The 24,077-nt window shown below is 45.7% G+C and overlaps 1 protein-coding gene across 1 annotated transcript in view; it reads left to right on the forward strand.

Moving 5' to 3' along the window:
- RRP12 (ribosomal RNA processing 12 homolog) overlaps window positions 1-23,632 on the forward strand; it is a 36,219-nt gene extending 12,587 nt beyond the window's left edge. The window contains exons 12-34 of the mRNA XM_083149608.1: window positions 965-1,065; window positions 1,547-1,661; window positions 1,753-1,895; window positions 2,363-2,484; window positions 3,285-3,349; window positions 4,139-4,301; window positions 6,993-7,147; window positions 8,422-8,489; window positions 9,339-9,432; window positions 9,538-9,696; window positions 10,185-10,265; window positions 11,216-11,321; window positions 12,776-12,883; window positions 13,600-13,757; window positions 15,651-15,742; window positions 16,303-16,458; window positions 16,776-16,939; window positions 18,049-18,156; window positions 19,794-19,843; window positions 20,556-20,631; window positions 21,787-21,854; window positions 22,048-22,130; window positions 22,942-23,632. Of these exons, the coding sequence (XP_083005734.1) occupies window positions 965-1,065; window positions 1,547-1,661; window positions 1,753-1,895; window positions 2,363-2,484; window positions 3,285-3,349; window positions 4,139-4,301; window positions 6,993-7,147; window positions 8,422-8,489; window positions 9,339-9,432; window positions 9,538-9,696; window positions 10,185-10,265; window positions 11,216-11,321; window positions 12,776-12,883; window positions 13,600-13,757; window positions 15,651-15,742; window positions 16,303-16,458; window positions 16,776-16,939; window positions 18,049-18,156; window positions 19,794-19,843; window positions 20,556-20,631; window positions 21,787-21,854; window positions 22,048-22,130; window positions 22,942-23,041 (2,535 nt within the window). The 3' untranslated portion in view covers window positions 23,042-23,632. The remainder of the gene's footprint in view (window positions 1-964; window positions 1,066-1,546; window positions 1,662-1,752; window positions 1,896-2,362; window positions 2,485-3,284; window positions 3,350-4,138; window positions 4,302-6,992; window positions 7,148-8,421; window positions 8,490-9,338; window positions 9,433-9,537; window positions 9,697-10,184; window positions 10,266-11,215; window positions 11,322-12,775; window positions 12,884-13,599; window positions 13,758-15,650; window positions 15,743-16,302; window positions 16,459-16,775; window positions 16,940-18,048; window positions 18,157-19,793; window positions 19,844-20,555; window positions 20,632-21,786; window positions 21,855-22,047; window positions 22,131-22,941) is intronic.
- The last annotated feature ends 445 nt before the right edge of the window (window positions 23,633-24,077 follow it).

The raw sequence follows: 24,077 nt of genomic DNA on the forward strand, positions 1-24,077 counted from the left end.
AAAAGGGGAGCCACACCCACTGCCAATGAGTCCGTTTGGAATGGCAGTTGGTGGTAGGTGTGGCTCCCCTATTTGAATTTTGAACTGTGCTGCAGCCTCTTTTGTTTGTAACATGTGCTGGCTGCAGGTCCCTATGCATCAGTAGCACTGTCTATCACATGTGCTGCTGCATCACCCGGAACTCAGCATTCGGCATAACTCTCCTTCTAATCACACCCCCTGGCTCCCATTGGCTAGGTTTCAAAGGAGTCTGGGGCAGTCTTTGAAGGAGAGTGGAGCTGAAATCGGCGTTCTGGGTTCAGCGGCGCATATAAGACACGTGGCGCTACTGATCCCCGGGTATCTATAGCCAGCACGTTCTACATCCTTGAATGTCCAGATGGAACCGGCTCCATATTTGCAGGGTGTGGCGATTCTAGTGCCATCCAGCGGCCGGCTACCGCCAGGGGCGCGCCCCGTGGCGATGGAGCTTGGCGGTGGCCCATGCTGCTGCCATCACCACCGGTCCCCCTCGCCGCCCGACTCCCCCCTTCCCCAAACTGGGCAGCGTCTCCCTGAAGCGGGGCCGTGCAGGGAGATGCTGCCCAGCCGCCGTGATCCTGGGACGCCCGTCCCAGTCTCTATTGCCCGCGTTCGCCAGTGAAAGGCATCTGGCGAGCGCCGGCCAAAGATGGAGCCGGCTCCATTTGTATGTATTATATGTGCTAACAGGCTCCTCCCTGCACCATGTGGTGTGAGCTAGAGCCGCCACTACTTATAACCATGTCAGTTTGATCGTTTTAAACACGATGGTAAAAAGAATGGAATATTTTGTGTACTCAGTAGTATGGGGGAAATATAATACCGGACGAAGGGTGCAGATTGCTGCTGCGTTTAATCACCGGAACTTACTCTAATCTGTAATAGTGTAACTCTAGGATGCCAGAATGACATTAATCACCCTCTGTATTTGCTTATCCACCAGTCTCTCCTTACAGAATGCATTGCCCCTCATGCTAAAGACATTGGTACAGCCTCTTCTGCTCCAGCATCCGGACCCGCTGGGCTCATATCTAAAATGTTCAAGTGAGTATTGTAATATAGTGACCCGGTCTCATTATCTGCAGCTTCTCCAAATCACATGGATTTTTTTTAACAAAATTTTATGTATTTCTGGGCTGGTTCCAAATCAAGGTTGGTTTCAGGGTGTAAGTTGCATGTACGATTTTATACCCCAACTGGAGACTCTTCTATGTCAGTGTGTACACCTATAATAAAGAGTTTCTTTGTCCTTCGATCTGGGGGTCACTGCCAACTTTGACGTGTAGAGGGCGCTGTGAGGAGCTGACATGTTAATTTGTTTGAAGCCGAGCCGTATGCTCTACATCCAATTTGTCCATAGGCAGCCAATCATAATCCAGAAATTGATGTAACGGTTGTGCCATAATCCAGATACCGACTTAATGGTTGTGCCACTGTCATCAAATGTGATGTCCAATAGAATATACTGTTGTTGCCCGCTTCCCTGTGGAGACCGTGTTAGTCACATGTTTCGTTATCTCACCAGGTGTGTAGAAGACGGCCTGACGTACAAGTTCCACGCGTCCTGGGTCTGCGTCCTGCAGATCCTACAGACCTTTTTCGAGGTTGCTGGGAAGTCTTACCACCCGATTATGAAGAAGGTATGACCATATAACGTGGTGATGATAATCTCCCTCCTTATAGTGTTACCTATGTACGGATCACTGAGCCTCGGCGCATTGTCTGTTGCAGTGTTTGCAGACCCTGGCTGACCTGCGAGTCTCTGCTCATTTCCCACACACCAGAGAGCTGGACAGTGCGGTGGGCGCCGCGGTGGAGAGCATGGGACCGGAGGTGGTGCTGAAAGCCATTCCCCTGCTGATCGATGGCACAGAGTGAGTATAGTCTCCAGTGTTCTACTCGGACAAGGAGTAACAATGTTACCTGATTTACCAGTTATGTGTAAGGGTAGCGCCTCGGTGGGATAGAATTAGGAAGCGGCCAATCAGCTCCTACTTGTGGTTTTTCAATCCCACCCCGTAACTTGACAGTTAGAGCAGCAGCCAATCAGCTCTTATCAACCGCCATTTTATCACTTAACCAGGCTTAATACATCTGCCGCTATGTCTGGGGTACTTAATAGTGCGCTGGGGATAAATCTTTCAGTGCCTTTGGGAATGCAGCTCTGGACTAGGGTTCTGTAAGGATGTGTCCTCATGCACTGTTACTCAAGTCGCACCTACTGGGGATAGGACACTGGCCCTATGAGGGTACTATGGGACTATGAGCTGGTGATGCAAGACTGGATGGAGTCGCTGGAGAAGTGACCTGATGTGTATATAACTCCTGTCTCTGTCCTCAGGGACACCTGCGACTTCCCACGTAGCTGGCTGGTGCCCGTTATCCGGGACCATGTGAAGAACACAGAGCTGGGTTATTTCACGAGATATTTCCTGCCGCTTGCTGCCACCGTGAAGAATCGAGGTGATGATGTTTATAAATCCCTGTTCAGTGAATTTACCTTGGCTAATTCCGAGAATGTGACGGGCCCGTTATTTCTCCATGCTGTGTTGTGTAGTTATAATAGTTACAGCAAAGCCCCTTTAGTACGGGCAGAGGAATGAAGGCCCTCCCAGGAATTAGAATTTTACAGCTCTATCTGTTGAGTTCTAAAGGTGGCCATACACACGCAGATTTATCTGCAGATCTGTCTGGTTGGAACAAAAACATGGTTATGGATGAGAGCAAATGACAGTTGACCATTTGCTTGGAAATGCTGGAAAACTGACAAACTGTCACTCATCCATAACCATGTTTTTGTTCCAACCAGCCAGATCTGAAGATAAATCTTACTAGTGTATGGGCACCTTTTAGGGTTCGGTATGATTTCCCAACATTCAAAATCCCGACATGTTCAAAATGCCCACATTCGTAATGCAGGCACAGCCCAAATGCTAACATTTAGAATGTCGACGTGTCAAAAGGTTGACTTTTTGTGTGTCTGTCGACATAGGTCATCCTAGACACTTTATAAGTGTTGCGTGTCCCTACGCATGGCTCGATACGCTCGGAACACTATTATAATCTTACACTATGCCGACTTGGATCGCGAAGTTAGAACAAGTTGGTTTCAAAGAACACATTATGAAAAACTCATGTTGATTTTTGACGGTGTCGGCATTTTGACTGTCCGACAATGGCTGTTTGTATTTTCACTGTTTGCATTTTGACTGTGGGCAAATTCACTGCATCCCGTTTCTAATGCATATATTTACTATTGGCAGCTGTTGAACTCGCCCAGGCCGGGAGAAACCTTGAAGCTAAAATCTATGAGACTCTCCAATGGCAGGTGAGCCCCCACTGTTTATTGAACCAACATGTCTATTCTACATCTTTTATTTTTGCCGTAATACGTACGGATAACCGGTGGGCAGGATGTTGGCATCCCGATGAGTCCCGATAGGTTAACGCTAACCCACCCATATACTTAAGTTTGGATTTTTTTAATCTGCATCCTCATCAATGTTGGCATTTTGGTGTCTGTTTTGATGATGTTACTATCCCAGTAGGCCAGATTCCTGGTTGTACATGACTTTTACACACTGCCGTCTCTTTGTACTAGGGGTGCAATTAATGTGTCCGTTCCCAATCTCGCCAGTTAATATACATGGTGTTGGCCTTATACTTGCAGATCCTTTTTATAAGTGGGTCCATATCAGAGTTTTTAATGCTCTATCCGTTTTCTAATACCTCTTTTCCACTATCACAAATAACCCAGGATTTTACGCGGGAACACGCATCATTTTTTTGCTAGTGGAAACGCGTCCTGGTAAAAATCCAGAGTCGAGTGTCCCGGCAATCCAACCCTGGAAATTACCTGGTTTGGACCCAGGATGCTCCCGCTTCAGGGGCAGTGGAAACTGGTAACCTGGGTCGATGAGGTCCCAGGTCCTGTTCACTGCAATGTAAAATGTTCTTCATAAAATCCTTAATGTTGATCTGTCTGGACCCCAAAATTCCACCCACAGACCACCTCTATGCTAAAACTTGTTCTTTCCTAGGGTTGCTTTAAATAATAATGTTTCAACTGGTGCTTAAACGGCTCTTCGGGGGTATTGATTCACCCTTTATTTCCCAGATCTGGACCATGCTGCCGGGATTCTGCAACAAACCTGTGGACGTAGTGGACTCTTTCAAGGGCATTGCACGGTCTTTGGGAATGGTCATCAGCGACCGGCCAGACCTCCGGCTCACAGTGTGCCACGCGTTACGCACCCTCATCAGCAAGGGATGTGAAACCGGTACGACAAAGGGTCCTGCGTTTGCTTATTGCTTTATAATTAAATGTTCTATTGTGAGGAGAAAATTTTATGTTTATTGGTACGGTTAATGGAATGTTTATCAGTAGTAGGAACACTTAACCCCCTTAGGACCGTAATCCGGAATGCAGGACACAGTGGTAACTTTTCTGTTGCCGAGTTTGGGACTATTCCCACTTTTCCGCCACAGAATTGTAATTGATGGTGAATGCCTAATCAAGATCCGGACCAGTGGCGTAGATAGCGTAAGGCAGCCACCGCTGGCACCGGCCACTGCCCTCCACCCCTCTCCTTACTGTGCCCCTGCCTCCCCCGCCGCGTCTGTATTCCGTCGGGACCACATATCTACTAATCTGCATCCTGGCTCCTTGAGTCAAATGTCCATCACAAAATGGCCGCCTCCTTAGAGCAGACCGTTTTTTAAGATGCTAGAGGAGGCAGCAACGGCCTCCTCAAGCATCCTTACAAACGGTCTGCTGTAAGGAGGTGGCCATTTTGTAATGGACATTTGACTCAAGGAGCCAGGCGCTGGGACGCAGACTAGTAGATATGCGGTCCCGACTCCCGGCGGAATAGAGACGCGCGCGGGGGAGGCAGGGTAAGAACGGGGAGGCAGCGCTAAATTTAGGGAGGGGGGCGCCGAAATTATCCAGCGGGGGGGGGGGGTGCAAAAATTGGCGCTACGCCCCTGATCCGGACTGTTATTTCTCTATCAGTTGCGTACGGTTTCTTCTGAGATAATGTAACTGTATGTATTGCTCAAGGCTGTTTTGCTTACTAAAGTTTAGGCTTCTTAACAAAATCTTTGTTGTGTCTAAGGGGTTAGCGAAAACAATTAACCCACTTCAGAGGGCTGTGGAGTGCGTTCTTCTCCGAATGAGAGTACATTTAAACGACAGATAATTCAAATGATGTACTGGAAATTTGGTAAAAATAAAAATGTTTTTCATAAATTTGCCAAATGGTGGCGCTATACAATTGGAACTCTACAGTTATGGAGTGTAAAGGGTCCCCATACACTAAAACAACTTTGCACAATTTCATCCGATTTCGATGTTTCGGGCCAGTATATCATTTATATTGTTTGTGTTTTCCAATGCGATCTCATGCGCTGTCCCGTGAGTGTCGGATAGGAGCCCCTAGATTGGTCGTACTGCACCAGTGATTTATCGGAATCTGAAAAAGGAGTGCTTTTTGCCCTTGCGATATATCGTATGCAATATATCGAAGGAAGTTTGACTGTTTCCAATCTCTCTAGCGCCCTAATCCAGGCCATCAGATATATCTTATGGTACAGTTGTATACCATAAAACAGGGCAGGCCAACCTGTGGCTCTCCAGATGTTGTGAAACTACAAATCCCAGCATGCCTTGCCACAGTTTTAACACTCCCTTATAGCAAAACTGTGGCAAGGCATGAGGGGATTTGTAGTTTGACCACATCTGGAGAACCACAGGTTGGCCAGGCCCTGCCATAACATATGAGATTTATCTTGGCTTGATCAATCAATTGCATGAGATCTATCTTATGCAAAAATTACCCCTAAATACAAAATCGGATGGAATAAACTCTTGGGAAGATCCAGGGGGACTTCAAGGGAAATTTCATCCGACTTCAGGGTCAGACATACCTTAAGATCATACATCTGAGTGTTAAAAACGGCTCCGTGGATTATAGAGACCTCCCGTCCAGCAGTGGAGGATATCCAGCGGAAGCACTGTATGTGTCGCTCATGTGGTATTTTGAAAGATCCAACTAACTCTGCTCAAGGATCACTCACTGACGGTCTTATGAAGTACAGTCTTTTTAATTATATTGTAATCTGTTATTAAGTGTTATATTGCTGCATACTGTCGTTTGGATGGATGCAAAACTTAATTTTGTTGCCCTATTGTACATGGGTAATGAGGACAAAGTTGAATGTTATCCATAGCACAATAATATTAAATAGGCTTATACGCCATTTCCTGGATATTTGGACAGACTCGCTGCACTCATTGATAGACAATATGGTTTTGCGATTACAGCACCGTGTTCTAACTGAAGCAACATATTGAGCAAGCGTATTATACATTGTAATGTCCAGTAATATGCACATAAATGTATAAGCCTATTGCATATTTGTGTGCTATAGCGCCACCTTTCTGCAAATTTACGATATAAACATTTTCATTTAACAAATGACTAGTGCATCAATTGAATTATCTGGAGTGTCAATTTTGTTTCATTCAGAGCAGTAGAACGTACACCGGAGCCATTAAAATACCAAACTGCAAGCTGTTGTACAGAGGTCTATCCACACGCCAGTATTACCGGGGAGGGCTTTGTGAGGAACAAAGGGGATTATTGGACCAAGCCATACATGATCGCACTCTGTGGCTTTTTTATTTTGTGACCATTATATGTTTGTCTCTACATATTTTCTCTTAGGCAGATACAAAGGTCACAGGTAAAGTAGGGTAATGTTCCTTCCTTCAGTGGATTATAAACTATTGCGGAGTAATAAGCGAGTTGTGTTTAAAAGTAACCTTTTTCTTTGCTGCAAGCTGTGTTCTGTAACTTTCCAGTGACACTGAATGTACAGATACCGGCGCCCGGCTGTTCTAATCCGGGGAGATTAAGTGCCGCGTGCGGTGAAATGATTCGCTTCTTCTTTTATCTTTCTATGTGCAGAGTCTGATAAAGCTGAGGTGAGCCGTTTCGCCAAAAACTTTCTCCCAATACTGTTCAACGTGTACAGCCAGCCGTCTGCATCGGGAGAGAGCGCCACCCAGAAGTTACCGGTGTTGGACACTGTGCGAGCGTATCTGTCCATCGCAGACCAGCAGGTGAGGCGTGTTATCCTCCGCTTAATCTCTCTGGCAGGCTTCACAGCTACAGCACACACATAGTTCAACTTATCTTTTCCTCGCAGCGGCTTTGTGCTCACTGTAACTTCATACAGTCATATACGGGCATTGGTGTTTGTAATAGACTTCGAAATTATTTGTCGGGTATTTTTCTTTAAATCCGTAACACAGAAGTTCTGCAGAGGATTCAATGTTGACAGCAAAGCGCAAAAAAATGGTTTATTTTGGACATTGGTGAAACCGTGCTGCACTGAGATGCTGGAAGGGGCGTGGCCTAGCTAATTGTACGGGGTGGAATAAAGCTTGCTAGTATTTGTGAGCTACATGCAGGAGGCCAGTATTTACCCTGCATACAAATAACTGATTTTGCACCCTTTGCAGTAAAATTATTATTATTTTTTTTAATTCATTAAACTCTGTAGTGGTCCATTTGCTTAGTTAGCTTTCGTGGGTTCGGGCGCCACGAGTGCTCCCGAGCGGCCCCGAACTTCCGTGCACGATTGACAGGGGGATGCTCGGCTACAACGGAGGGCAGTGCTTTGCAGCAGCGCCCCCTGGGGTACGAATGCTGATGGGGCAGGTGAGCGATGGGAAGGGTGCTACTTATTGTGGCATGCCCTGACATTTTCCGGGCATACCACCGAAGCAGTTAAACCATTCCCATACTTCCTTTGATGGCATCTAAACCCTCGGTTTTATGCCGCTCTAATACTTATTTTAGTATTGTTTATTGATGCAGAAATGTCTATGTACCCTTCACTTGTACTTTACCATCTTGACCTGTACAGTAAGTCGCTGCTTTCTTGTTTTGCTTACTTGTTTATGTTGTCTGTAACTGGGCGCTGATGATCCCTTGTGGCGTCTTATAAAGGTTAATAATAATTACATGTCTGTCTGCGAATAGAAGATGTAGTATTTAACATGGCGTCCAGCACGGAGACCTCTATCGCTGCATTCATTTCTCCCCTCTTGCTTGGACAATAGGAGTTATGAGCACATTTACCCTGTCCTGTCTCCTGGGCCATTGTAGCGCTGCGGGGAAACCACATTAGTAAAGCGAAACGCTTGTCATGTAAGCGAAAGATACATGAAACGCACAAAGAAATGAAAATGGTCACATGGGTAGGTTGCGGTCATCCACGCCTGGAGCCGGGAAACTGATATTCTTCGCTGCTGTGTAACCAAACATGATATCCTGTGTACAAAACAGTGTCATTTTACTTCCTGTTTCATGCGAGTTGTCTCCTTTGCAGTTGGTCAGCGGTTTCTTGGAGAAAGCCGGCTTGAAGCTGACGGAGGCGGAGACTTCAGAGGCCATGAGGTAAGGCTCCTGCTCCTCACTGCCAAGGTTTCCTCGCTGGTCTGATCTCACTGGCCTACACTGCATGTGTCTAGTTGCTGTTGATAACCTTCCTAGTACATCACATGTTTGTAGGATTAGCTGCCTGTGTCAACCGCGATGTACCTTATCGCATATCAATCTGCATTACCTGGCACAAGGACCCTTATTTCTCTGTCACAGCGTTACCACTGCTGGTTGGCGGCCGTCCATGGCTCTCATGTTATATAGAGCAGAGTCTCTGCGCCTCTGCATACTAGGTGCACTGGAAAGCGTTACTACAGTAGGAGGGCTTATGATAGTGAGCTGGAGACGGGATATAGTGCCGGATGTGTGAAGTCCGAGTTCGGCAGGAGTGCGGGAAGCTGGCAAGTAGATTGCCCCCTTTAAAACAAACCCTAAGATCAACCGGTATCCTGTACAAAGAGTCTCCTCTTGTTACTATGCACATTTTGGACCCGAGGGGCAGATGTATGATGCAACAATAAAGGAGAAGTGGCCCATGGAAGCCATGTTGTCCCCACCCCCCAGCCGTGATCGCCTGGGAGCTTAAATACCCAAGCGCCCCAGCTCGCAACTGCCGCATGCGCTCGACCTCCCCTGAACACCTCACCCGAACACTTGAGTCCCACAGATCTTAAGCTGCATCTTCTGCTCTTCCCCCGCATCGGATCATGATCGTTTGTGATTGCCACGATTTGTGGTAAAATCGTCCCCAAAAGCGCTGTAGAGTGTGGGCACCTTGCTCACACAACTGTTCCTGACACAATGATTTGTGCAGAATGGAGGAGTGTGTGAATGGCATAAGTGACTGTGTGTCTCTGCACACAGGCTGTCAGTGTTGGATCTCATAGTGACAATGGCGCCCTACGCAGACGAACCTTCGATGACCAAGATCTACAACACCATTCGGCCGTACCTAGAGGTCAGTGACTAATTCTAATTTATTTTTACTTGCCTTTGGCAGCAATTTTTTCTTACTGTTGAATGGTCTCTTATATAATGTCCCCAACTTTTATTTTTCCCCCAGGACAAAAACCACAGTCTGCAGAAAAAGGCGTACAGGGTGCTGGAGGAGATCCTCGGTGGGGAGAGGGCTTCCTGTGTGGACTTTGTGGCTAAAAACTTGGAGGAGCTGCAGGGAACCCTTGTGGGCTCTCTGAAAAGCGCTTCATCCCCAGCCAAACGGGTGAGGTGACCCCCGTTTATGGGAGGAGTCAGACTGTCATTGTTTAGTATTTGTTGACTTGTCATGGTGTGAGTGAAGGAACATGGAAATACTTCTGAAGAATTTTGCGACTGTATATAAACATTGACTGGGTTATGTCTGTAAATTATTACTCACATACAAGTAACGTTGAACTCGCAGTGTAGCTCTTGTCTGTCGCATCCTTCCCTTCAACGGTAATAGCTGGTGGCACATCAAGCAGAGACTCTCTCGCAGCGGTATTGTGAGTGCGTGCAGGGACTGGCGAGGAGGGATGACTGTGGTGGAGTTGGCCAGCTTTATAACTGATCTCTCGGGACAGACACTGCTTGAATTTAAATAATTGATGGCATCTTATTACAATTTGAAAATCGAGATGTTATTTGCATAGGTGACGACTGTGTCCTGTTAATAGATTATTAGTGAGATTCTGTTCAGGGAATGTGATCTCTTTACCTGTCTCTTCGCAGCCACGTCTGAAATGTCTGATCCATATAGTCAAACACCTGACAGCTGATCATGAAGAATTCATAACATCCCTGATTCCAGAGGTAAGCTCCCCCCAAAAATCACTTTCTTGTGTGCTTAGGGACCCAGAGTCCAGCAAGCCTAACTCTCTCAGGTAGGGTTTCCCATTCATACAGGCTATTTATTAATTCCTTATGAGACCATTTATCGCTGCATTCAGGAACCATGCTATTAAAGAACAGGGTCTAAGTCGGTCCTCGGGACCCCACACACTGCATGTTTTGCAGGTCTCCTCACAGAATCAAGTGAAATAATTAACTCCACCTGTGGATCCTTTGAAATGTGTCTGTGAGTAGTGAGTGCACCTGTCGGGTGACCTGGAAAACGGGAACTGTGTGGGGTCCTGATGACAGAGTTTGAGAACCACTATATTAAATTTAGTGCGTTTTTAACTATAAATACCCCTATTATCAGAAAAGGGGTGACCGTGTACTCCTCTGAGAAACCATGTAACACAATTGCATTATACAGCATTTACTCACATAGAGAGCTGCTCATCTGCCTGGTTATATAAAGCATTCCATACTGGGAGCTTAAATCCTCTGTGCATGACTCCGGTCATCCTGTTAAGTCTCACAGATGTTTACACTGGTCACAAGTGGCTGCTCTCTTGGTTGGGGGGATAGGAATGGCGATACCAGGCTTCAGCCTGCCTAATATTTGGTGGTGGGTTAGCATTAGACCAGGCAATTTAAGCAAATATTTTTGATTTTCTATTAAGGCATTTATCCCATCGTTATTTCACCTCACGCCGTGAAGGCCGCTCACTCCTTCACTCATTCCACTAGTGGTAGTACATTGTGTTGCTTGTGTTTTTGTATACTATAGAAGGCCACAACTCAGAATTCTGGGAAACCGTATTAATTTTATGCATCAGCCATGTGAGGGGCGGAGAGGGATTCAGGGCTTTTTGTATGATATATTAGAGACCGTAAGCCTTATCTCCTGAGTTTTTATGTATTTGATGCATAAGGTGGTGATTTGCACGAAAGAAGCTTCGGTGGGAGCGAGGAAGAACGCGTATACACTGCTGGCAGATATAGGACATGCCTTCCTGCGTTTCAACCCAGATCAGAAAGGTAACCCCAACAAGGATGTTTCGTGCACCAGAGGGGGCTCGAAGATCTACCAACAGTTCATGCATATCAGGCAACCTGTGGATCTATAGTAGGAATGACTGCAGCAGGTTTAAAAATGTGACAGTTAGTAATGACTACAGCTGTGCACCAGCTAGGGAGTCTGGGGAAATGTGACAGTTAGTAATGACTACAGCTGTGTACCAGCTAGGGAGTCTGGGAAATGTGACAGTTAGTAATGACTACAGCAGGGTTGCCGACTTTATTATACTCCTCTCCGGGAGAAGCCCGGAGAGGAGAGTTTTCAGCAGCCGCTCAGGGGGCGGGGCTTAAGCGTGACATCCCTAAGCCCCGCCCCCATGATGGTAAACCAGTGAATTCATGGAGGGAGGGTCGGCAACCCTGGACTACAGCTGTGTACCAGCTAGGGAGTCTGGGAAATGTGACAGTTAGTAATGACTACAGCTGTGCGCCAGCTAGGGAGTCTGGGAAATGTGACAGTTAGTAATGACTACAGCTGTGCGCCAGCTAGGGAGTCTGGGAAATGTGACAGTTAGTAATGACTACAGCTGTGCGCCAGCTAGGGAGTCTGGGAAATGTGACAGTTGGTAATGACTACAGCTGTGAGCCAGCTAGGTAATTTGGGAAACATGGCCCATCTTGAGGACCAGTTTGGCCACCTCTGTTTTCTTACTTGGTCCAACCTTGTAACCTTGGTCCAACCATGTTACGTGGGATGGTCCTTAGGAATATATGCAACAGATGTAACGTGCAGAGGGAGTTCGATTTGGGTGGGGTGTGTTCAAACTGAAATCTAAATTGCCGTGTAATGTTTTCCCTGCACAGAACAAAAAAACTTGCCAAAATGTAATGCTGCCCATACACTTGTGCGATTGCATTCGACGTGATATCGGGTTCGATTTCCCTTGAAGCTCACCTTTCGACAAATTGAAAATGCTTTTTTGGGTGTACAATTGCGCATACAATCATGCGATTTATTAAATACCCCTTGCGATTAAAAAAAAATAAACTGGGTGGGATCGGATGATCGAATGCAATTGCATCGAATGCTGTAATAAACACACCAGATTATAGAACAGATCTGTGCACAGTGGGTGCAAGAGTGGCGGCCAAGAAGTGACCTGAAATATTCAGGAATTGAATGCCGCAGTTCGAAAAATCGAATGCGCACAAAACAGCATTCGACCGCACGCACAGTTCGATAAATATTGTGTGTACAGAACATAAGATCATGAGGCGCGAGATTCGACCGGCGTACCCGAACATCGCATCAAATGGTACACAATGTGCATACAATCATGCGATTTATCGAACAGATGTGGTCGAAAACGATTATCTCACAAGTGTATGGGCAGCATAATTCTCTGCACCATGTTTTTCTTCTGCTACGGGGTATACCAGCCCAGTGTATTAAATACAGGACTTTATTCTTGCAGATGCCATGCAGCGATATCTTGCGGTTGTCTATGCTGGCTTCACTGGATCCATCACTATGATTGGCTGCTCAGTTCTTACCCTGACCAGGATCTTGTTTGAATTCAAAGGTATGGCGTGCATCCAGTACACGGTGGTTTCTGGGTATCTGTACATGCCTCTTAGTTTGTGTCAGGTCATTCATTCCATGTTCTGTGCTGTGATGTTCTTTTAAGGCTTATTACAGAAATGTGACTATGATTTCTTGCTAGCTACAATATTGCAGTTCATTTTGGTACAATAGAAATGCCATTTTTATCAAAGCTGGTTATCCCATTGCATAGTAGGGTAAAGCTGGAGTTCCTTTCCTCAGTCGCTAAGGGCTAAATGTTAAGGTGGCCATACACACGCAGATTTATCTTCAGATCTGGCTGGTTGCAACAAAAACATGGTTATGGATGAGAGCAAATGACAGTTGACCATTTGCTTGGAAATGCTGGAAAACTGCCAAACTGTCACTCATCCATAACCATGTTTTTGTTCCAACCAGCCAGATCTGAAGATAAATCTTACTAGTGTATGGGCACCTTTACTCTTAGGCTGTTCAATTTAGCCCTAACTGTCCAGGTTTTAAGAATATGCTCAGGCAACTTATTGGTACTGTAGTTATTTAGATTTGGCCAAATGTGCTCAAGCATGGGCATCATCAAAACCTGGACTGTTAATCGGCGTTGAGGACCGAAGTTGGTTGGGCTAAACTGACTACCACCACCTGCTGCACGTGGCCATTGTGTTCTTATCTGCAGACAAAGATTAATTGTTGGCTTCTCCCCCCGTCTTGTGTCAGATCTCATGGAGCTGGAGGTGATTGAGGAGTTGCTGGCTAATGTCTGTCTCCTGCTCAGTTCCAAGACACGGGAGGTTGTGAAGGCTGCTCTGGGCTTCATTAAGGTCGTCATCTTCGTAATGGACTTGAAAGTCCTCTCCAAGCACCTGCAGTTGATGGTAAGTGTGACCATGGGAGTCTACCACCCCTACCCCCCAGCATCAGCTGCATGGAACCATTGCCAATCCTATTCAGTGTAGAAAACTGTAAATGCGGAGGGGGGCCAGTCCTTATATGAAATACGGGGCCTTGTTCTAGTTCACTCTTTCTGACAAAATCCTCCTTAGATGGACAAAACCATGTGCATTGCAGGTGGGGCAGATGTTACTTGTGCAGAGAGAATTAGATTTGGGTGGGGTTTTACTTCAAAGTGAGTTCTATATTGCAGTGTAAAAATAAAGCAGCCAGTATTATCCCTGCACAGAAACAAAATAACTCACCCAAATCTAATTCTCTCTGCACATTATACATCTGCCCCCCTGCAGAGCACATGCTTTTGTCCATCTAAGAAGGAACTTGCCAGAAAGAGTGACATAGAATAAGGCCCAAAGTCCCTCTCGACAAACAACTATTTGGTACAGTCCTTGCTGACTTCTGTTTGTTATCAGAGCAGCCTCACCAAATGTGATTTTCTGTATTAAGCCTTTATACATTATTTATTATAGCACAGTGATAGCAGCCTGCACAGAGCACTGAATATAGAGTGGATTGGTAGAATTCCAATGCTCTTCTTGCGCTCTACCACCTGCTACTGTAATAACGAACACATCTGTTGCACTGTGACCAGAGTGAATGTTGCCATGACAGGCAAATTATACTTCAGCGCAATGTTTGACAGTCCAGGTTCTCCTCCTGCATAACTACCATTAGCCAGACTGAATTAGTGTCGTCTTATGCTTGTTACACCATGAACTTGTCTCCTGCCTTTCCTATCTCTTCCTGCGGCACAAAGGACTTTTTCTTTTAAATGCCATTACCTGATGTAAATACTTGTCTTGAAGATAATCCACACTCTGATTTGCTATATTTTTCTTTTTATAGCCTTTAGTAAGAACGAGTGCACATTAAAATTTTGTATGTTTATGAATCATCCTTTTCCTCCGTAAATACATGTGGAATCGGAGGTAGATGCAAGGCTCTTTATAACTAGGCTTAACGTATTATCCCTTAATTATTTATTAACAGTTTCTTATATAGCGCACACATATTCCGCAGCGCTTTACAGAGGATATTAGAACATTCACATCAGTCCCTGCCCCAGTGGAGCTTACAATCTATATTCCCGACACACACACAGACATTCTAGGGTTAATTTATTGGGAGCCAATTAGCCTACCAGTATATTTTTGGATTGTGGGAGGAAACCAGAGTACCCGGAGGAAACCCACGCAAGTACGGGGAGAATATACAAAATCCACACAGTTAGGGCCATGGTGGGAATCGAACCCATGACCTCAGCGCTGTGAGGCAGTAATGCTAACCATTACACTGCCCCTTAGAACTGGAATGTTCATGGACAGGACACTCGTGGGTTACACAGGTCCAGTGGCAGATTAAAACCTGGTGAGATGCAGTCTTGATGGAGCGATGTGGGACCCTCGGCCAATCAACGTCCGGCCAGTCATTTCAAAATATTCAGCAGCCGCATCCCGCCACCCGGCAAAATGCCACTGCAAGCTTCAGCTGCCATTCGGACGGACCCTGCTGCCCACCACCACCAGCTGGCTGGACCCCGCTGCCCGCTCCACTGCACAAGGAGGTCCCAGATCGGGTGGTCGGACGGCCAGCAGGTCCAACACTGTGCGCATCGCACCCGAGCGGGTGACCGCGCATTGGACCGGAGGACATCAAACTGAGCCGATTTCACGGCCTAATTCGTCGAATTCGGCTCAGTGTTTGGGCACCTTTACACCAGAGTGACTGACGTTATGTACATGCTTTCTTCTAACCTCCAAGAACAAGGCTCGGGATTGTAACTTATTTTAAGATGTTTGTTTTTTAAATCTTTATAGATGGAAGCCATTGGAGACATCAGCCAGGACATGAGGCGTCATTTCCGCATGAAACTAAGAAACATCTTTACCAAGTTCATTAGGAAATTTGGGTAAGGTGATGGGACTGACCTGTCAGCACAAGGGCTGTCTGTTGTAAGCTTTCCTTCTAACGAGAAGGGGAAACGCAGGCTAAACATTTAGGAAAGGACGGCTGCAGTAAACCATAGCATTGTTCTAATTGTGGTAGGAGTGTCTCATGGCAACCAATCAGCTGCTCTGTATGATTTTATAGTATGCAAATTATAGATGTGACTTCAGTGCTGATTGGTTGCCCTGGGCCACTTCTCCTCTTGCTCCCGTCTCCTACCCTATCACTGCTTCATACATCTAACCCAGAATGCCTAAATCAAAAATCTGGTCCTTTCAGTGAAAGTTATGTTTCAGGACATTACTGTTGTGTGTGTGTGTGTCCACACAATGGAGGACATTTCTGAAAACTATTCTAGAGCTCTTTGAAGAAGAGCTGATGTTGCCCGTAGCAACTATTCAGTCATTATGTTGTGTCATTGTATTGAAAATGAAAAAAAAATCTCAGATTGTCAGCGCATTTATTTACACAGTTCGCACAGCAGGTGGAGCGCCCTTATGTGTTATATCCTGTGGTTTCCAGGTTTGATCTGGTGAAGAGCATGCTGCCAGAGGACTACCACAAGGTCCTGGTCAACATCCGGAAGGCAGAGGCTAAAGGCAAGAAACAGAAAGCTCTGAAACATGCTGCGGCGGAGGGTGATAAGGATCAGGAGGTTACAGAGCTCAAGGGAGACAGGTAGGGGAAGCTCGGCGCTCGTGGTACCAGGGAGTGTCCATCAATCTATAGATTTCTCAGGCTAGCGAGTAAATTAACTGAAGCTTCTGAAAACGAAACGGTTGATGTAGCCCTTTTTAGAACCTTTAGTAAATGTCTCCCCAGATCTGTGGATCAGCATGGACTTATACTCAAATGTAGCTTTAAAAAATATCGACACTGTTATGTAGACATTTATTTAATCCACCGCGACCGGGCTTAAAGCTATTCCTTAATGATCATTTCCTTGAAGACTCTCTTGCTCATCCTCTGGGACTGTCTGTGATTTTTGTTTTCAGCATAGACGATATCTTGGCGGACACTGACGAGGAAGAGGAGGATGAGAAACAGACAAAGCAGCAGAAGAAACAGGCCAAGCAGAAGAACCGGGCCTGGCTCAAAGAAGGCGAAGGAGACGAACCCCTAAACTTCTTGGACCCAAATGCCGCTCAGCGTGTTCTAGGTGAGAGATCATAATGGCTGTTAGCTGAGGTTCTATATAAATGACTTGGTAAAGGTAGAGAAGGATGTTTCCTCATTACATTGTTTAGCATAAGCTTCCTGACTGTCATCTGTACTAACTACAGAAGTATCTATTCCCTTCTGGCCCTGTAAATGTGCTGCTGGTCATGTGGTGCACTGGGCAATGGGGGTTCTAGATCCATCAAAGGCCCGGAGGCTGGACCTTCACAAGGAATGTGTTCTCTGCTGCAGTTCATATACTCCAGGCATTATATTAGCCAACCATTTTTATCATCCTGTTCTGGGGTTGACTGAGAAGGTGCTGACATAGGTCACGGGAGTGAGGGCCCTGATCGTTCATACATAGAAGCTCTGTGTACAGGCCCTCACTCCCCATAATACTATAAAGAATAAAGGAGTAAATGTATGAAGCTTGAATAAGTGGCATCTATCCCCCGTTGAGAATATTATGTGCAAGGTAACTGCGGGCGTGTCCACCATTGGACGTCAATAAAGTAGACGGATCTGCCCTCCGGCATCATTGTTGGGGGCGTGCTCGGCATCTATGTAGGTGCTGGGCTTCTCCAAGCACTGCGAGGATGGACAGGCCTGTCTGTTTTTGCAGGGCGCCACTGAACATGCAGGGCGTGTTTTGCCCTTTAAAAATTGGGCTAAAACAGCCTAAACTAAACACTAGTATCCTGGCAGCACAGATTTAGAGGAAAGTACCAAAATCCTGTATAGTACCCTAATCTGGGTGTTATCCTCTTATTCAACATGATGTAACTCGAGGCTCTTTAACAGTCCTGGTTATAAGGATATCCAGGATTGAGCACAGATTACTAATTAGGTAATAAGTAATCTGTGCTCAGACATGGATATCGTTAAATCTGTATTGTCAGTGTGCTTGAGGACTGAGCGTGGGAGGCATCATGTACCACAAGACCCATGTTTAAATGGCAATTAACAATTCTTGGATTTTTACAAAAGAAATCCAAATCGTGACTCTTTGCTCTACCATAAATAAATCTGCTTCATTAACTATCCGTCCACGGATCTGTGCGGATAATTGCTCTGCGATGTGTTTCATCTTTCTTTTATATATCGCAGCCACCAAACCAGGTCTGAGGAACAAAAAGCAGAGCCACGACTTCAAGGTTACTGCTGACGGGCGGCTCATTATCAAGGACGAGGAAGGTGATGAGGAGAAGTCGAAAGGTGAGCGATTTGCGTTACTGATGATCACCCCGCAGGTCCCTGAGCCCACGCGCTCGGGAAGTAACTGCTTTGGTATAATAATGTCTGTAATAGGCAGTAAGGAATTAGCGCGATGTGCATAACGATTGTTTGGCTGGCAAGCAGTGTTCCAGTGTCACCACCTCACACCAGGGCATCGCAGGGTCACCTCCTCCTGGGCAATTCCACCGGGAGCTTTTTTCCTGAGAAGAATGTCTGGCACCCATAAAGTATTAATTAATCCTGGTCACTTCCATGTCCGTGCCATGTGTTCATCATTGAGAATGTGAGGAGTGTGTTTGTAAGTGTCTGAGTCTGGCCACTGGGAGAACTAAATCTCCCATCAGCCGCGCCCCCCCCCCCCCCCCCCCCCCCCCCCCACTGTTTTTGGAAGTGGATAACACTGCTAAGTGAGGTTTCTAACGTCGTTATAACTTGCACTCAGTTCAGCCCCCCCCCCCCATTGCCTGCAAAAGAAATTCATATTAATACCTACATAGGAAATTAAGGCTCTCATGTAATAGGGTAGATCTCCATTATTTCTCTAAAAAGGATAAGGCATAATATAGGGACTTTACTGCGGAAAGTTTGAAGTTGTCTGTAGTGTGTTGTGTGGGCGTGGTGCCTGCAGTGAGGGCACGGGCTGTTGTGATAGGCTCGTGTGAAGCACTACAGGGAATCTAGTCTTGATTACGAGGGGATTATCAGCATATTGTCCTTGCTAGTGTATCCAGGATACTTCCAAAACACAATACATTGTTTATAGACTATGGATGGGAAACCTTTGGCCCTCCAGCTGTTGCTGAATTACACATCCCAGCATGCCCTGCAACAGTTTTAGCATGGTCAAATAGCAAAAATTATTGCATGGCATGCTGGGATGTGTAGTTCAACAGCAGCTAAAGGGCCAAAGGTTTCCCCTTCACTGATATAAACTTTAAACAGCGCTATTACAGTAACCAACATGGGACGCCAGTACACTTCAGCTCGCTATCCCTGAAGGCGGTGGTCTGAAATGCTCGAGTGGCTAAACCTCCTGGCCATAATTTGTGTGATATGCGCAACCAAATCATTTGAATTGGTTGTAGACTGGAGATCGGGGCCTGATATAAGAAATGATTGCCACCCACTGAGTTAGTATAGGTGATAGTTTCATGCTACTGACTTCTTTTTTTTCTTAAATTCCTGTGCTCCGTTCCTGTCTCACTGCGTTTATGTGCAGTTGCTCAGTGACTCCCCCAGGTTAGATCTGGAAGGAGAAGTGTGATTGTCATTAGCCGGGGATAGGCAGGGCATCCGCATTCTGCACAGAGATTCCCAAATTAAATTGTAATTAAATTGGTTCCATTCAAACATCTGGGAGCCACGCTCTGTCGCCCTCTCTGCTCTCTGCCTCCCCTCCGTCCTGCATCACAGCCAGCCCTCCCTTCCCAGGCACAGATTGCTACCGTAATCTCATTCTAAATCTCTCTGGTTTTCCCCAGTACTGTTGGGTTGATCCCTTTTTATATAGTATTGTATTTCTTTGTGTGCAGCACCACTATTACTAAAACCTACTAATATGAAAGCAGCACTTTGTCATGTGGTAACCGGTGTTGGTGCAATGTGTTGGTTCGCAGGGGTGGATGAAGAGATGGCGGACCTCATGCAGGAAGTTGGCCTTCGAACTGTAAGTTTTGGAATGTTCGCTCGTTTCTCTGTCGCTATCCATTATGACGAATGGGAGGCAGGTGTATCAAGCATTGGCGAGAGTAAAGGTGGCCATACACAGGCAGATTTATCTTCAGATCTGGCTGGTTGGAACAAACTCCTGCTTATGGATGAGAGCAAATGACAGTTGACCATTTGCTTGGAAATGCTGGAAAACTGCCAAACTGTCACTGATCCATAACCATGTTTTTGTTCCAACCAGACAGATCTGAAGATAAATCTTACTAGTGTATGGGCACCTTTAGTGGGAAAAGTTACCAAGCAGCCAATCAGCTTAATTTCCAAGACCATGCTGAAATGACTAAAGCTGATTGGTTGCCTTGGCAAATGCCTCCACTTTCTCTTTTTAATGGGCTTTTAACTAGCATTATTATAATTAAAATCAAGTTCATATGTAGATTCAGTGGAAGGGCAATATGGACAGTAGAACTGTAAAGATGTCTGTCTCCCCATGAGACGTCTGTATACCAAGATAAAGGTATCCATGGTCTAGTATATCTCAAGAGATACCAAATGATACTTTAATCTATCTTATAAAGAGACATTTACTTTGTGCAAATTAGGATCATTTTGCGGCTGTTACAATGGTGACTTGGGGCAGAGTGCCACTCGTCGTTACCCAACGGGCAGCCTAGGCAGAGATTGGTGACCTCTCTCTATGACCTTCACAGAACAAAGCTCAGAAGAAACGTTTCAGAGAAGACCATGACGATGACGCGGCTGCAGAGAGGACGCCGCAATACAAAGGTAACTAGCCTCCAGTCTGCCGGCATCAGGATAGATCATGCAGTATGATTGAGTTCTCAACCAATATATATTCCTTATAGAAGGGCCGCAGGTGTGGCGTTAGTGGGTGGGGTGTCAGAGACCAGGAACTAACTTCTTTTTTTTTTTTTTTTTTTTACTTTTTTCATGCCTTTTATTATCTTTATTTAGATTAATGTAATTGTTATTAGTATTGGGTATGTAACCTTCAAAAACTCAATACAATTTTTTACACAAATTTAAAAAACAAGAAAAAAACCTTGTGTCCCGGTGCTGCCTTTTGGGAATTATAATAATAGAGTTTATATAATATGCTATGATTTACAGTGTATTGTACACTAAAGGCCCGCACACACTGGGCAATTTGGGGCTATTTTCTAAGCGATCTGACTAGATTGCTTAGAAAGTAAGCCTGTATCAGTCAGTGTGTGCTGGGTATAGTGATGTGGATGCCCGTTCCCGCTAGTAGCCATTGCCGACAGGGATAGATGTGCATGGACTGAATTTCATGCTAAAATCGCAGAGGTTTGCCCATAAGCGTAGGCAAAACTCTGCTCCGCACGGATCGCTCAGCACCGGATCCTCCGTCGCCACCGCACACCCTTCGTGCCAATAATGATCATATCTTTTACAATATATGTAATGAGTACCTTATCAGCTGTGTCCCTTAATTGCCCATGACTAGATCAGCGATTTTTTTGGTATTACTGCTTATGCCAGGTTGCTTGGCAGTCGGCGCAAAATCTGTCAAAATACGACACAATCTGTCGTATCTTTGCTTATTTAATGTGGTGGCATTGCTAAGTTATACTTTACTAGCAGAACCATACCAAGACCACCTGGTATTTATGTGGGAGTACGGGCACTGCGCCCAGTTGGCAGACCACATTTAGCTGTGGCCGCTGAGATTCATGCTCAGCGGGGGTTCTCTGTGCCTCAGTAACAATACGAGAGCACATGTCGGAGTATGACGAAGCATCTGGGACACAGACAGTCTTTCATCCGTCAGCTATTAGTGTCTGGCAGGTTCAGATAATGCAATTATGAGGACAGGCTTCACAGCTGGCCGAGCTCTTACGTGTTCTCCGTGGCTACTGTTCGCATTCACACCTCTCTACGTCCTCTTGTCTCTGACAGCTGGGGGATCCGGAATACACCGACCGGTTTCCAAGAAGCCGGAGTTTGGAGCGAATTACAAGTCAAAGGTAATTGGAAAAAGGATGCAGCCTTTTTTTTTTTTCTCCTGCCGCGGGAGGAATTTAACGCATGAAATGAATACTAATTTGTGTTTTGTCTACAGATGCGTTATAATAAAATTATTATAATGCGTCATTAAAAACCTCCTTTCAATAAGGTATGGTCATTTTAATGTCTTTTTTTTTTGTTCTCTCCTTCCAGAAAGGAAAAGGTGACGTGAAACAGAAAGACAAGCATGACCCATACACGTATATACCCCTAAACAAAGCCAAGCTCAACCGCAGGTAAGACTGGTTTCTATGCGTTAAACATGAGTGAGCTCATGATCCTAGATAGGATATAACCTTGCCCTTAACCAATGGCGTTTGTGAGCGCACTACTGGGCTAGGCTGAGACACCTTTACACTGCTGCTGTCCTGCCAAGCCAAAATGCAGTTTTGTTTTTCACATCCTATGTAATAGGTTGAGAGCGCCATTAGTCATCGACTTGTTCTCCGAAGCCCTTGATGGCTAACCTTGACACTCCAGCGGTTGAACTACACATCCCAGCATGCTCTGCATCAGATTTAGCATGGCCAAATAGCAAAACTGAAGCAGAGCATGCTGGGATGTGTAGTTCAACAGCTGGAGTGTCAAGGTTAGCCATCAAGGTCCTAGGCCATTGAATGATAAGGATATAGTGCCCGGGTGTAATGACAGTCTATCATTAGATAACTGGGTGCACCACCTGGCATTTTTCCCCCACCTCCCAGCTAAGTCACCTAGAGCCAGCCCGTCTTGCACAACAATCAGTGTACACTGGCACCAGCTTGCAGATGGCATCACATGCAACACAAATGATCAGTGCCTGAGCTGCCTTGCCAGAAGAAGGAACCCTGCCCAGTCACCCTTCACTATGCCACACTGCCTTGACCACAGCCAACCGCGCACTGCAGACACAGCCTCCCCTACTGCTGCTAATCTGCGAGGTGTCGGTCTGCCCCTCCCTCAGCTACCGTATAAAGGTGTGAGGAGGATTGCTGGTAACCTACGTGATTAAAACATTGCAGGAGAAAACATGATCCACTGCTAATTGTCACGTTTTGTCATCTGCAGGAAAAAGGCAAAGATGCAAGGCCAGTTCAAAGGCCTGGTAAAAGCCGCACAGAGAGGGGCACAGAGTGGAAGGAAAAAGAGGAAAGGACGGAGTGTGTGAGACGCTTCTCACAGCATTGTATGTGTGTGCAGAGTGTGTGCAGACTTTGCTCCTTAAGGAGAAACATTACCTCCTATTGGCGCTGGTGGATCGTCTTCACTCGAAGGGACAGTGTGGCTAATTTTAAATATTCGCACCCTTTTGATAAAAAAAAAAAAAAATTTATAATGATGAATTGTTACAAGAAAAGAGCGTCTCTGTACAAAGAATTTTCTCTGCAGGTACGTCGGTGGAGTGACTTTTACGTAACACTTCTGATTGCCTTAAGGGGTGTTTAAGTTGTGTGTACGCTGTATACAAGACACCAGGTTAATCCTACAGCAGCCATCCTATAAGCCTGTGTTTTACCACTTGCTTCCGAAAGGAGGATCCAGTCATTCTTCGTGGTAGAAGTTTCGTGTTGCACCACGTGGCGTTGACTATATAGCATCCAGCCTCCGGAGGGATGAGATGGATCAGACGCTGGTTTCATACTGAAAATGTTGTTTGTACATAATACACAGATTTGAAGGCGTTTTGCTGATGCTGTATGGGAAGCCAGTATACAACTGACAGTATTCTGGTGTAATAAATGCTAAGTTGTTCTCATTACTTGCTAAGCTTTAACGTCTACCCTTCTGTTGGGCAGCCAGTCATCTCCCGCAGACACAAGGCTTCTGATGTACCTTGTTCTCCGCTTAGTAAGAAAGGAGTGAGTGTCTGATCGGGAACAGTGTTATGGTTCCTGTATCATGTGACAACCCCCCCTCCCCTTATGCAGGGAGGGCACGTGTGAAACCAGTGGGGAATTAGGATGTAGTGTTTTCCCTTGTTACTCTCCAGACTCATTATACCTACCAAATATTCAGGCATGCTAATCAGAACAGTGACCCACACCTGATCCACCGAACTCTAGAAAACTTCCCTAGGGCAACCAACTTTCTGCAATAACATGTTTCAAGGACTGACATTTGGGACTGGGCCTGCAAAATTGGCATAGTTAGAATCCCAGGTCTCCTTTGCCACCTTGACCTTCCTTCAGACTAGAGCTGGGTAC

Source organism: Crinia signifera, chromosome 6 (genome assembly GCF_055691185.1).
Source record: "Crinia signifera chromosome 6, ASM5569118v1, whole genome shotgun sequence".
In the NCBI taxonomy this organism is placed as follows: Eukaryota; Metazoa; Chordata; class Amphibia; order Anura; family Myobatrachidae; genus Crinia; species Crinia signifera.